Genomic DNA, 14,950 nt, shown 5'->3' with positions numbered 1-14,950 from the left:
TTTTGAATGTAGTTGTGCTCGGGGTCTCTTAGGGGGTATTCTTTTTGTTTGGGACCCTAATGTGTTTGCAAAAAGCAGTGTTCATTGTACAGATAATGTGGTTATAGTTGGAGGAGTTTGGGTTCCTTTTAGTTTTCCTTGTTACATGGTTAATATGTACGCTCCTCAAGGAGTTTGAGAGAAATTTGACCTGTGGCAATATCTTAAGGATTTTTAAAAGGAAGAATGTGTGTGTGTGTGGGGGGGGGGGGGACTACGTGTTTTTTGGAGACTTTAATGTTGTTAGGGAGGTGACTGAAAGAATGGGGTCAGTTTTTTGTCCTATTATGGCTTTTGCTTTTAATGATTTTATTGATGATATGGGTCTCATAAATGTTCCTATGATTGGGAAGCAGTTCACTAGAATCGACGCTATTGGTTCCAAGTTAAGTAGGTTGGATAGGTTTCTGGTGGATGAAGCTTTTTATGATAGATTTGACCACCTTCAAGTTTCGGTTCTTGATAGAAGGTGGTCTGATCATTGCCCTATTTTCTTGCATGTGTCTTTGGTGGATAATGGTCCTTCATCATTTAAATTCTTCAACTCTTGGTTAGAGCTTGATTGGTTTTAATGATACGGTGAAAGATGATCATAAGGAGTTTGTGGATGACAGGCCTTGGAGTAAGTTTGTTTTGTTCAAAAATAAACTTAAATTCTTGAAAGACCTAATAAAAAAATGGGTTCAGGGTTATAAGGAGGAATCTAGAGTTTCTAGTAACCGTCTCCTATCTAGATTGGTTGACATTGATAAGATCTTTGATGATGGTGGCTCGTGTGATGATTTGGATCGGGAGAGAAGGGCTATTCTCGGTGATGTAGCTTCCTTGGAAAAGTCTCGGTCTCTTGATTCAGCCCAAAAAGCTCGATTTAAATAGGTTATCGAGGGGGATGAGAATTTAGCTTTTTTTCATGCCATGTTGAAGCAACGAAGACGTCAAAGACTTATTGGAGGGATCTATATTGATGGGGAGTAGGTTGCGGACCCACCTCAAGTTAAAAAGCCTTTCATGATTTTTATGCTTCTAAATTCCAACCTTTTAAAGGAGTTTCGAAGGGCCGTAAGAGTGATAGATTCAGATCTGTTGATCTTGGTACAACTAATTGTCTAGATTTAGGATTCTCTAGTGAAGAGATCAAGAGTGCGGCGTGGAATTGTGGGTTGGACCAGGCGACAGGTCCTGATGGATTCTCTTTTCGGTTTTTCAGGTATTTTTGGGAGATTTTGAGTGATGATGTTGTGACTTTTGTGCAGGAATTTTATGTCAATCCTAGGTTTCCCATTGGATGTAATTCTTCTTTTATTACATTTTTTCCTAAGATTGAAAATCCTATTCGTATCAATGATTATTGGCCTATTAGTCTCATTGGCATGCAATTTAAGATTATTGCTAAGTTGTTAGCTAATAGGTTAGCACCGGTACTGCATGATGTTATTTGGTTGGAGCAATCTGCTTTTCTCAACTCCAGGAAAATCTAAATGGTCATCTTCTTGTGAATGCGATGGTTCGGTGGTTTAACCACAAGAAGAAGAAATTAATGATTTTTAAAGTTGACTTTGGAAAAGCATATGATTAAGTTAGTTGGGATTATATTGACAAGATTATCATGTTTCTCAGTTTTGGGGAGAGATGGAGAGTGTGGATCAGGGGGGATGTTTTCTAATGCTTGTTCTTTAGTTCTTTTGAATGGTTGCCCTACAGATGAGTTTCAGTTGTTTAGAGGGTTGAGGCAAGGTGACCCTTTGTTGCCTTTTCTCTACATTATTGCTATGGAGGGTCTTCATATTGCTATGGAGGATGCAGTGTTAGAAGGTATGTTTAGGGGGGGCCAAATTGAGTCACATGATTTAGCTATCTCTCATTTGTTTTATGCAGATGATGCTATTTTTCTGGGAGAGTGGAATGAGAATAATGTCTTAAATTTGATTCGGGTGTTGAGATGTTTTTATTTAGTCTCAGGACTAAATCTCAACCTTTCTAAATCTAGTATTTATGGCGTGGGGGTTGGTAGGTCTGAAATTACCAATCTCGCTTCATTTACAGGCTGCTCAGGTCGATCTTTTCTGTTTGTGTATCTTGGTGTTCCGATTGGCGAATATATGGTACGTGTTAAAGGATGGAAAATAATTATAGATCACTTCAAGAAGCGATCGGCATCTTGGAAAGCTAAATTGTTATCAATCGGTGGTTGTTTAACTCTTGTTAAGTCAATCCTGGGTAGCCTTAACATTTATTACTTATCTATTTTTAGGCCTCCTATTGTTGTCTTGCAGGCTTTGGAGAATATGAGGGCTCGTTTTTCGGGGTATGGCAGAGGGTCAAAAACGTATTCGTTGGGTTAAGTGGAATTTGGCGTTTAACTCTTTTAACCAGGGTGGTTTGGGTATTGGTAGTTTAAATGCTTTTAATCTGGTTCTTTCATATAAATGGAAATGGAGATTTTTTAATGAGACTGAAGCCTGATAGGTGAAAGTTTTGAAGTTTTTTATGGTGAAGGGGGAGCTTTTTCTGCGGGCTCGAGAATACAAAGTGGTGGTGGTGTTTGGAAAAAAATTATTGGGTCTATTAATCATCTTCATGAGAGTGGTTTACTGCCTTCAAATGTCATGGATAGAGTGATCGGTAATGGAGCTACTATTCAGTTTTGGCACGATGTTTGGTGCTTGGATGTTCCTATTGTTTTGCAATTCGGAAGATTGTTTGCACTAACTTCTAATCAAACTTCTTTAGTTAGAGACTATTGGTCACCGACGGGTTGTGTTTTTGCTTGGCGTCATGATATTAGAGGAGGGGTTGAACACGAGCAGCTTTCGAGTTTGATGTCTTTATTGGATGGGTTTCAGCTTAGCACAGAGTCAGACAAATAGGTTTAGAATCTGGATAATTCGGGGTGCATTTCGGTTAAATCGACTAGGAATTTGATCGATGATTCGAGACTTCCGTCGGGTTCCTTGCCCACTCGATGGAATCACTCAGTTCCTATTAAAATAAATGTTTTTATTTGGGTTTTATTGATGGATAAGCTCCCTGTTAGGTCGAAGTTGGTGGAGAGAGAGGTGGATCTTGACTCGGTTTTGTGTCCACTGTGTAACGATGCTACTGAAGACGTGTTGCACTTGTTTATTCAGTGCACAATTACAACTCAAATTTGGAGGCGGGTTAGTCGTTGGTTTGATTTGGATATCCATGTTTTTCTCACTATGAGAGACATGATGGACTGGATTGATGCGAGGCCTAATGTTAGACAAAACGGGCGATTGCTGACTCGGTATTTTCTGTGGTCATTTGAGTGCTTTGGATGTTCCATGATGATATTTTGTTTAGTAGTAATAAGCCTAGAAAAGATAAGATTTTTTATTCCGTTATTGTTATTTCGTTTCGTTGGTTCTCGTCTCGTAACTCTAACCCTAGGTGTCTTAATAATCTCTACCCCTACATCTTGCTAGCTTTGTTTTAATATATTTGTTTGATACCTTTAAAAAAAATTAATTAATGAATCCATTACTTTTTCTTTGTTTATTTATTTATAAATAAACGTTGATGGGATGTAGCAAAAATAATAATATTAAATTAACGGGTTTAGGTCATTTTTGGTCACTTAACTTTTTGTTTTGTGCTCATTTGGTCACTTAACTATTTTTAAGTTTTAAAAGATCATTAAACTTTTGACTTTGTGCTCATTTAGTTATTAAACTTTTGAAAAAATTTAAAAGTTTAGTGACTAAATGAGCACAATTTTAAAAGTTAGGTGACTAAATATGATCAAACTAAAAATTAAGTGATTAGATGAGCATAAAGCCAAAAGTTTGATGAATTTTTAAAAATTAAAAATAATTAAGTGATCAAATGAACATAAAACCAAAAATTAAGTGATAAGAATGAATAAACCCTAAATTAATTGGTCCCATTATAAAGTTACAAATTTGGCAGTAGCACTAGCACTAGCACGTGCCGATCCGATCGGTTGGTACATCCACCAGTCCACCGGAGAATCTACACTCCCGCCATTACTCACTTCAATAACCCATTAATTAGAGAAGCCCCAACAACCCATTTTGAGAAAATCGATGCCCAATCCTACAATCGACATAATTCGATAAAAGATAAGATATTTTTCTTCCCAATTGGGTTTCGAAGATTTCCTCGAAATACAACTGAATTCCATTGACGAGTTTCACTGAGCTACACTGATATGAATTCCCCCATGAACAGTCTAAAATCCGGTGGATTTTGGAGGGTGTTGTATGTGGTGTTATTGGGTCAATCGGTGTCGTTTTCAATGGCCCTTATGAGCTTCAGCTCATCTTTATCTGCTAATCTAGGTTAAATTAAACTTTAATTTCCATCTTCAAATTTCATGTTTCTAATGAATCGATTCAACGGGTTTATCTGATTTTTTCTTTGTAGGCGTTAATGCACCCTTTACGTTAGCATTTTTCTCTTATTTTGCTTCAACTTTGGTTTTCGGAAGTGTCTTACTCTATCGTCGTCAAAAGCTAAAGGTAAGTCTGAAAATAACTTAAATTATTACATTTGCATCTTGTGTTTCTTTGGATCTGAATTTGTGTATCTTCTTCCTTTTCAAAATAAAGTGTTGTGATTATTTGTTTTGTGTTTGTGATGAATCTTGATTGAGATTTGCAGATTTCTTGGTATTGGTATGTTCTCTTAGGATTTGTAGATGTGCAAGGCAGTTATCTTGGTAAGTCATATTGTCTTGGATTTACTCATTTAATTCTTGGCTAAATAAAAAAAAAAAAGCAACGTATTTTTTTTTATTTGTGTACAATCAATGTTTTAAAAACCGATTTTTTAGTTGAACTGGTATGGTGATCGGTTCCCGGTTAACGTTTAACCGGTTCGACTGTCGGGTCAACCAGTTTTTATAGTTTTCATGATTTTTTTCTTATTTTTCTACATATACATACATATATAAATCATTAATTTAATGTTTACATATTCAAACATCAAACATACACATAAAAATAAGTTGTAGATAAATCCAAATATATTAAAATAAAACATACTCATACATTTTAATGTTTACATCAATCCATATACGTCAAAAAGAAAATAAAGTATAATACCGTAACTAAATATAGTTTTAAATGAATACAACACATCAAAAAACTTTATAACATTTACCATATGTTTTCGTTTAGAGAAAAACTAAATAGATATGAAAAAAATCACCAAAATTTATTATGTAAATTGTTCTTTTTCATGTGTTTTTATTTGGTTCAACCGGTTTATTTTGACCAATTCAACCAGTTTTTTCTAAAAACCGGCCGGTTCAATCCGGTTTAAAAATCAATGTAAAACCGGTGATAATTGGACCGCTTCCTCCCCCAATTCCCGGTCAAACCGGTTCGACCGGCCGGTTGGGTTCATACAAATCAATGGGAATGCCATCCTATTTCATACATTTATCCCTTCAATTAAAGATTTTACAAGATTTATTATTTCTCCAACAAAAAGACAATTTGATCAAAACCCCATTTGAATTCAATGAATTAGTAAAACCCCACGACTATAATTTTACAATATTATAACTAACCAATGATTTTTTCACTCATTGCAGTTAATACCGCATACCAATTTTCATCAATCACAAGCGTGACAATGCTTGATTGCTCGACAGTTGTTTGGGTGATAATTCTCACTTGGATATTTCTTGGCACAAAGTATTCATTATGGCAGTTTTTCGGGGCGGCTCTTTGTGTTTCCGGCCTATTTTTAGTGCTACTTTCCGATTCCGGAGTTGGTGGTTCAAGCGGCCGGAATCCTATTTTTGGTGATATTCTAGTCATTGCAGGGACATGCTTTTTTGCATTGAGTAATGTAGGAGAGGTTAGTCGTATAGTTTCCATTTCTACATACAACTATTTTTTACGATCAGGATGAGGAGGACATTTACGTCTTTTGCACTTACAAGAGATCGAGATGAGTCCATCTATATTTTTATGTGGGACAAAACACTTGTCAGTTTTGTTTTTATTGACGTCACTTGCAATCCTAGTCATAGTCCAATGCATATCAATCGCAGTGCAACATGTTCTGTCATGTCATGTGTAACAAACGAAGCTTTGTTGTCTCCAAACACCCCGAAAACATATAAGCTTACTTAAACGGTTGTATTGTATCATCTAATAAATATCTATTAATTATGCAGGAGTTTTGTGTTAAGAAAGTTGATCGGATTGAAGTACTAACGATGCTTGGTTTATTTGGAATGCTTGTGAGCATTGCTGAGATGTATCCTTTTATGTTAAAAGTAGGATTTAAGTTTCTGATACTACCGATTCATGGCCCACTTAAGGCTTATAAAAGTGGCTATTTTTCTCATTTCATTATAAACACCCAAATCTTTAAGTTATAGACTAGGTCAATAATCTCTGAGTAAACTTAAATCTTTTGAGGAAATACAACAGTTTGTTTTCAATCTCAATACCTTAAGTACAACACTTTGTTTTCCATAACACTTCCTTAGGATATTTTTTGAGAGGAAGAATATTGAATCCATATCTTGGTCTCCGGAAGTTGTAAGTGATTGTCTTATATTTTATGTTTGTTAAATAGGACGAGACCCGATTGGACCAACTTTCTAGGGCTATTTTGATAACGAAGATGAGAAGGGCTTTTACGTCTTTTTCCCAAAATTTCAATTTTTGTCCTATTAACATCAGTTGTATATTGCCCTGGCCTGAGTGACAAATGGGGTCTTTTTTTGTTTGTAACTAAGGGTACGTTTGGTTGTGGGAAGTTTTCTAGTTTTCCATGAAATTTTTCAAATGAAAATGAAAACTTTGAAAACGCGTTTGGTTGTTTCAGTTCTCAAACATTTTCCAAGAAATTTTTTTCAGTTTGTATGGAAATTAGAAATGTGATTTTTACAGTTTTCTAAATTTTTAAAATGAAAAATGAAAAATGAAAACTCCCCAACGCGTTTTATAAAATTTTCATCAAAAACTGAGAACGAAAACTCAACTCTATTTTTTGAAAACATTTTCTAGAGAATGAAAACAGTTTTACACAACCAAACACACCCTAAAACTTTGTGCTTCTTTCCATCTTTTTCTACTCCATATTTTCAAAGCATGATTTGATATTTTAGATCTTGACCTTTGCTGGTTATGGGGTATCAGGCTTTATGTTCCTTTCTTTGACGCCTCTTGTTCTACAGGTTCGTTAAACATTCCATAAAAAGTAAAAAAAAAAAAAAAAAAAAGGCAAAAACCTTATATATTAGGTTGTTATAAAAATGGTGGAATTTACGCAGGCTAGTGGAGCCACACTATTTAATCTCTCGTTACTCACAGCCGATATGTGGGCAGTGGTCATTCGTGTATTTTTATACCATCAAAAGGTAATCTCTCCAAATCCACAAATAGAAATCATTTAACTTGTTTTATTATTCCCATTTTTTTTACCATATTTTCGTTGCAGGTGGACTGGCTATACTACGTCTCGTTTTTCCTCGTTGGCATTGGTCTTGTCATATATTCGAAAACGTAAGTCTTCTTCCGCTATGACTCTGTATAACATGACATAATAGTTTGTACTGAAACCTGGATTCAGACTGATGTCAGTAGGACAAAAAGACATGAATGTCATTGAAAGTAGTCTAAATAACTTTACAAAGCTTGTCCAGTCCCATCTAGTCTGGTGTTGTCTTGTCTAGTCTATTTTAATCCTATGCTATTCTTTCTTGTCATGTCTTGTCATGTGATATACTATCTTATGAAATTTTATTTGGTTTTATAGGGAGAAGAATTTGAATGAGTTACCAAAAGTTGAAAATGGTGACTCTGATCAACCGTATCGGCTGCTACAAGAGGAAGTTGCATGAGTCTAGAGTTGATGCCATGCCTGCTCTAGAGAAGTAAGAGTGTGTTAGTTTCCATATGGCATTAGATATACAAAAGTTATTTGTTTATAAAACAAATGCAGTGTATAGTAAGTATAATTAAATGATCACAATAATCGTTTATAGGTTTATTGAATTTATATTTGATGAATAACAAAGGAAAACAATTATATTTTGGGGATTTGTTATAAAGTGTAGGGTGAACACCTAAAATGGGTAAGTGAACTAAAACGTCTAAAGACTATATGCACAAAAGAAGAATTGGACTAAACGTTTCTAGTTTGAAAAAGAAAAGAAATAAAGAAATAAATTTTGTTTTTTGATGTTTACAAACTACATAAAAATGATTGTTTTTTTTTCTTCTAAACTTTAAAGATTGTTTAAGTATATGCATAATAAGCAAGTATGCACCTCCACAAAACATCTTGCGTGGTATTGTTGGAATTCACAATGCATCAAATTAAATATAGTATTTACGTCAAAAAGAACATTATTATGAAAAAATATATTTATATCTAGCCAAAAGTATAAGCAAATTGGTTTTGAGATAATGTAAAATGTCCTTGTGTGGTATTGTTGGAATTCACAATGCATCAAATTACAAATTATATTTACGTCCAGAAAAAAAACATTAGTAAGAAATAAAATATTTATCTTGCTAAAAGTATAAGCAAATATTTAAAAAACAAATCATAGGAAATATATGGCTTATACAAATGTATAAGCAAATTATATTTCCTTGTTCCTAACAAAAAACATGAAAAATCATGCAAAATTCCACATAAATAACATCAAGCAACTTTACAGAGCACGCCTTTTAGCCATCACAACACCACGAACAAGAACAACCAAAATACTGACCTTCGTGTCTCGTGAATATCGAATCTTATCAAATGCAACATCAAATAAACAAGATATTGGGATCATACTCAAGTTTGCTATCTGGGATTAAAAGTAGGAAAAAAATCATAATTTCAGACAAATTGAATGGAGTATTTACATTGCAACTAAATACATGGTAAAATCCTATTGATATCCTAGAGAAAGTTCTAAACGATTTGAAAGATCTCAAAAAACAGCTCCTATTACCATGTGAAAAGGTGTAGAATTCAATAAACAAATACTTTTACAGACGAAACAGCTCACAACAAAACTCTCAATCAGTCACAATCACAAAGTTGCACCAGGAAAAATCATAAAGAAACTCTAACTACACTCTGAAAAGGACAAGAAATAAGAGGTAAACACACTAAGCACACACTTGAATGAGTTCTCCCCACGTGCTTAGTAAAAATATACATCGGTTCATGAGGGAAATGAATTACCGATTGTTGCGTTTCTCTTGGTTTTTTTGAACCCAAAAAGAAGACCCAATTTTATTTAGCACATGTTATCTATATATATATATATATATATATATATATATATATATATATATATATATATATATATATATATATATATATAGAGAGAGAGAGAGAGAGAGAGAGAGAGAGAGAGAGAGAGAGTCAAGATCAAATAAGAAGAAAATTTTTGGTAGGAAGGTAAGAAGTTTTTTTTCTACATATTTTTTTCACCAACAAACAAAATGAATCATTAGATGATTCATTTGTAAGATGATTCACAAGGAAAAATTCTCAAAAAAACATCTCGATGATTCATTTATATAATGATTTTGTTGTTATTCACTAAAATTGTCATAAAAGTAAATTTTTTCTTAATTTACTTAAAAATGAATCGTAAAGATGTTTTTTTGAGAATTTTTTCTTGTGAATCATGTTACAAATGAATCAACTAGTGATTCATTTTTTTTGTTCGTCAAAAAAATATGTAGAAAAAAAACTTCTTACCTTCCTACCAAAATATATATATATATATATATATATATATATATATATATATATATATATATATATATATATATATATATATATATATATATTGGCGGACTTTAGTGGAGCATTGGGGCATTGCCGGCCCAAGGCATGTTCAAAATTTTCCACTGAATAGGGCCCTATAAAAATCTAGAGCCTAATTTTATTTGAATTGTATATTATTAGCCTATACTATTTTCTGGCCCAAATCATGTTAGGTTAGCTTGCTTAGGAGTTTATCATGCGAGACTCGGGAACATCACACATCTGATGAGTGGAACAGGAACGACACAACCATTTGACATGAGAATCATTTTGTTTTTTGGGAAAAGTAAACGTCCCCTTGGTTCCTTCATTCCTTGAGTTTCGGTGTTGATTAGTGATTGCGATTTAGGCATGAGATACAAATTAATGATGGTTAATCCTCTTGACTCCTTGCAACAACAAACTCTTTAAATTGAATCGTTTAGACTGATTTGGAGCAATGATCTTGCCTTCTTGATAATCTCAGTAGCCATTTCTTATCTTCTTGATCAAATGCTGCCTTCACTTCATTTTTCTGGCAGTTCCTATGTTCTCTAATTTATTATATATTTACTTCAGTTGTCCAATTACTGGTTAGGTTTCACTTTTTATATATGTTATACATATATGAAGAATTTAGTTGTTTTATTACTTTTGGCAAAAGAGGCCAAAGCCTCGATCAAAATTGTTCCTTTACTTTATGTGGTTATGGTGTTTGCAATAATGTACAGGTTTGAAAAGCAGATTGCCCGCAAATAAGGTGCATAAAATCTTCATTTTGGTTTCAACTCCTCCGAAAAGCAGTCTACGTGTTTCTTACAAATGTTGATTTACAAGTGAGTTACTCATTTTATCAATGATATGCAGGCTTTTCTTGTGCATAAGTTTTTTGTAATACCCGGGAATTTGGAGTATATTTATTTAACCCTTATTGTTCTGCTAAAATGTCAAGTTTGACCCATAAATGAGAATTGTCACAGATGAGTATGCTGGGCGTACAAAGGAGTACGATGCGCGTACTCATGCGCTTAAGTTGGATGCAGAGTATACGCGGTAAGCTGGCGTACCTTAAATTACGCTAGGCGTAGTGAGCCCAGACTCAAAACCCTAATTCTGGCTTGTGCACTATAAGAGGGATGTAAAGGCCTTTTGTCCAACCACCATTATTCAGAAAGGGAACCCTAAGAGAGAAGAAAACCCGTAGTGGGCTTATGTGTGTGTTTTTAAGCTTGATGGTTCCATTTCAAGGTGAAGAAGGTGAAAAGGAGGCCATTGGAAGAGCTTGAAGTTGGAGAGCAAGAGTAGATCCGAGTTCTACATGGGTTGGAGCTTCTTTCTGAGGTAAAAAGCTCCTAGCTTTCCTTCCCCTTCTTGTTTTATGCTTCATGGTCCATTTCTAGGGTTTAAGTCTCAAAGGTGGAGACTTTATGAGCAAAAGGGACTCTACGGACCTAGATCTATCCCATTTCAGTGATATGTGTGTTGTAGAGCCATAAAAATCCAATCTTGATCATGGTTACGGAGTCATGCATGAGTTTGGTCTTAAATAGAAAAGGGGATAAAAGGTTGAAGGGAGTTATAACCTTTTTAGCCATGCAAAGGCCTAAAGGTCTCGACTATATGTTTTGGGAGATTGAGGAATGTCCAGATTTGAGTTTTGAGCTTTTGTCTTAACCCATTCAGATCGAAATCAGAGGAATTGTAAGTCTAGGACTTACGCTTGGCGTAAGTCTAGGAACGCGCAACGTACTCGTTTGAGGCCCCGATTAGATCCATGCGCGTCTAGGTACGCTAAGTGTACCAAAGGGGGTATGCCCCACGTAACTCCTTTTGGGGGTTTTTTGGCTAAGCTTTGTGTTGGGCTTTAGGAGATGGGGCTGGATTTTGGACGTCACACAATAGAGTTTTGTACCAGGGGAGGGTATAATTGTGTTTGGGGCCCTTAGGGTGGGCTTGCCTCTCTATTTAGGAATTGGGCCGTGTGTGGGACCATTTATTATTAGGCCTTGGTGGGCCCAATGGGCTTAGGGCATTTGTAGGTTGGTCGGTGGACTATCCTTTGACTTGATAAGTGGGAAGTTAGACTTAGCTCCTAATTAAGATAATTGTGGGTTGGTGTAGAGTTAGAGGCCAGTGCATGGCAGCGGCATTTTTAGGAGCTGGTCTTCACCCGAGGTGATTCTTTTCACTATACATTACCTGGAGTGGTAGTTACGTGTAGAATGGAGGGTCATATATGCTATGAGTATGTATGTGTTTATGTGCTATGTGTTATGATTATGTTATGCGTTGTATAGACCGGACCGAAGCGTCCAACGATATAGACCAGACCGAAGGGTCCAACGATTCAGACTGGACCGGAGGGTCCAACGAGATAGACTGGGACGGAGGGTCCAACGAGCTATGACCGAACCAGAGGGTCCAACAAGCTACGGGTCTGGTGGGTCCTACTAAGACACATCGACCGGAGTGTCGTACAGTAGCCTCGAGTGGCGTATGTGTTGTATGTGGTATTTTGGGGAACTCACTAAGCCTTGTGCTTACTATGTTTGTGTGATGTGTTTTAGGTACCAGTGAGGATCGCGGGAAAGGGCCGACATGATCAGTACACACACGTGTGGAGTTTTACATATGTTATGATCTTGGGCTTTTGACTTTTTTTTTTGTTATGAGAAACAATGAGATTTTTAATATTGTAAATAAAAGTATGCTTTAAACTATGAAAAATTGTTTTAAGTTTTTACGGTGTTACAAGTTGTATCAAACTGAGGATTTGAGAGGTTTTTTTTAAAATAAAACAAGTTTTTCTAAAATAGTAAAAGGTTTGAAAGAGCAGAGCAGAGTAGTGTGTATGATCAGCCACCGCCCGAATGGTGTTTCCCAAAATACCCTTACATTATGTGTTATGAGTTATGATATGATATGATATGCATGTAAGAGTAGGCTAGGTAATCATATTAGGACTAGAGTGGCCTGATTTGTGATGCCTTAGCATAGGAGATTTCTGCTATTATGAGATGCTTGAGAGTGAGTAGGTAGCAGCGAGGCGCTTATGAGAGGTTTGCTGGAGAGTAGACTATGCATAGCGAGATCAGAGTACTTGTGATCTGGGATCCTAGGAGGAGGACTTGGGATGAATAATGATGCGGTGTAGGCGGTAGTATAGGGCCCATACTACTGAAGACACCAGATTAGTGAGCAGTCCAAGTAAGAATCCTTAAGGTACTAGGGAAACAAGTAGGGACGAGAGATCTAGAGGTGATCGAGAGGAGTCGTCATGGTTCGAGTACCATGCATCGTAGCGGATTGAAGAGTGACGTCATGGTTCAAGTACCATGCATCGTAGCAGATCGAGGAGTGATGTCATGGTTCGAGTACCATGCACCGTAGCAGATTGAGGAGTGATGCCATGGTCCGGGACACTTCTGATCGAGCATGGTTATGATTTTGTTCTGAGGGCAAAGTGTTAGGGGTTCCTTTCGGATGGGTGCAGATAGCAGTTAGTGGGTGTATGAGCCCTAGTCAGGTGTAGACCTTTCTGTGCTTGGGGCATGAGTCGGATCATTTAGCAGGGTTGGTATGAGGGACCAATAGCCAATTTTGGGTTTCAGAAAGGTAACCCTAAGAGAGAAAAAGACCCGTAGTGGGCTTGTGTGCGCGTTTTTAAGCTTGATGGTTCCATTTCAAGGTGAAGAAAGTGAAGAGGAGGCCATTGGAAGAGCTTGAAGTTGGAGAACAAGAGTAGATCCGAGTTTTGCATGGGTTGGAGCTTCTATCTGAGGTAAAAAGCTCCTAGCTTTCCTTGCCCTTCTTATTTTATGCTTCATGGTCCATTTCTAGGGTTTAAGTCCCAAAGGTGGAGACTTTATGAGCAAAAGGGTCTCCATGGACCTAGATCTATCCCATTTCAGTGATATGTGTGTTCTAGAGCCATAAAAATCCAATCTTGATCATGGTTATGGAGTCATGCATGAGTTTGGTCTTAAAGAGAAAAGGGGATAAAAGGTTGAAGTGAGTTATAACCTTTTCAGCCATGCAAAGGCCAAAAGGTCTCGACTTTATGGTTTGGGAGACTGAGGAATGTCCAGATCTGAGTTTTGAGCTTTTGTCTTAACCTATTCAGATCGAAATCATAGGAATTGTAAGTCTAGGACTTATGTTGGGCGTAAGTCTAGGAACGCGCAACATAGTCGCTTGAGGACCCGATCAGATCCACGCGCATCTGGGTACGCTGAGCGTACCAAAGGGGGTACGCCCCGCGTAACTCCTTCTGGGGGGTTTTTAGGCTAAGCTTTGTGTTGGGCTTCAGGAGTTGGGCCTAGATTTTGGACATCACGCAATAGAGTTTTGGACCATGGGAAGGTATAATTGTGTTTCGGGCCCTTGGGGTGGGCTTGCCTTTCTGTTTAGGAATTGCGCTGTGTGTGGACCCATTTATTAGTAGGCCTTGATGGGCCCAATGGGCTTAGGGCATTGTTGGGCTAGTCGGTAGCCTATCCTTTGACCGCATAAGTGGGAAGTTAGACTTACTCCTAATTGAGATAACTGTGGGTTGGTGCAGAGTTACAGGCTAGTGCATGGCAGCGGCGTTTTTAGGAGCTAGTCTTCACCCGAGGTGATTCTTTTCACTATACATTACCTGGAGTGGTAGTTACGTGTAGACTGGAGGGTCATATATGCTATGAGTATGTATGTGTTTATGTGCTATGTGTTATGATTATGTTATGCGTTGTATAGACCGGACCGGAGGGTCCAACGATAGAGACCAGACCGAAGGGTCCAACGATTTAGACCGGACCGGAGGGTCCAATGAGACACACCGAGATGGAGGGCCCAACGAGCTATGACTGAACCAGAGGGTCCAACAAGCTACGGGACTGGTGGGTCCTGCTGAGACACATCGACCGGAGTGTCGTACACTAGCCTTGAGTGGCCTATGTGTTGTATGTGGTATTTTGGGGAATTCACTAGGCCTTGTGCGTACTATGTTTGTGTGATGTGTTTTAGGTACCAGTGAGGATCGTGGGAAGGCGCCGGCATGATCAGTACACACATGTGCGGAGTTTTACATATGTTATCATCTTGGGCTTTTGACTTTTGTTTTGTTATGAGAAACAATGAGATTTTTAATATTGTGAATAAAAGT

General features: G+C 36.9%; 1 protein-coding gene across 1 annotated transcript; it reads left to right on the top strand.

The window, feature by feature from the left end:
* Positions 1–3,976: 3,976 nt before the first annotated feature.
* LOC145030902 (uncharacterized) lies at positions 3,977–8,081 on the top strand. Its single transcript, XM_078979347.1, has 10 exons — positions 3,977–4,361; positions 4,447–4,541; positions 4,684–4,741; positions 5,621–5,889; positions 6,212–6,294; positions 6,530–6,581; positions 7,154–7,222; positions 7,319–7,405; positions 7,486–7,550; positions 7,804–8,081. The coding sequence occupies exons 1-10, from the start codon at positions 4,232–4,234 to the stop codon at positions 7,886–7,888; spliced, it is 993 nt and encodes a 330-aa protein (XP_078835473.1). The 5' UTR covers positions 3,977–4,231; the 3' UTR covers positions 7,889–8,081.
* Positions 8,082–14,950: the final 6,869 nt, after the last annotated feature.

The sequence above is a fragment of the Lactuca saligna genome, chromosome 2, assembly GCF_052625555.1.
Source record: "Lactuca saligna cultivar CGN05327 chromosome 2, ASM5262555v1, whole genome shotgun sequence".
NCBI classification, from domain to species: domain Eukaryota; kingdom Viridiplantae; phylum Streptophyta; class Magnoliopsida; order Asterales; family Asteraceae; genus Lactuca; species Lactuca saligna.
The sequence above is the reverse complement of the archived record's forward strand: the minus strand, read 5'-3'. Positions and strand labels throughout refer to the sequence as shown.

What these genes read in the sequence shown, in the direction of transcription:
- LOC145030902 (XM_078979347.1), top strand. Translation starts at nt 4,232, where the DNA reads ATGAATTCCCCCATGAACAGTCTAAAATCCGGTGGATTTTGGAGGGTG. An exon ending in CATTGAGTAATGTAGGAGAG is followed by an intron (nt 5,890 to 6,211) that starts GTTAGTCGTATA and finishes TTAATTATGCAG; the next exon opens with GAGTTTTGTGTTAAGAAAGT. An exon ending in CTTGTGAGCATTGCTGAGAT is followed by an intron (nt 6,295 to 6,529) that starts GTATCCTTTTAT and finishes ACACTTCCTTAG; the next exon opens with GATATTTTTTGAGAGGAAGA.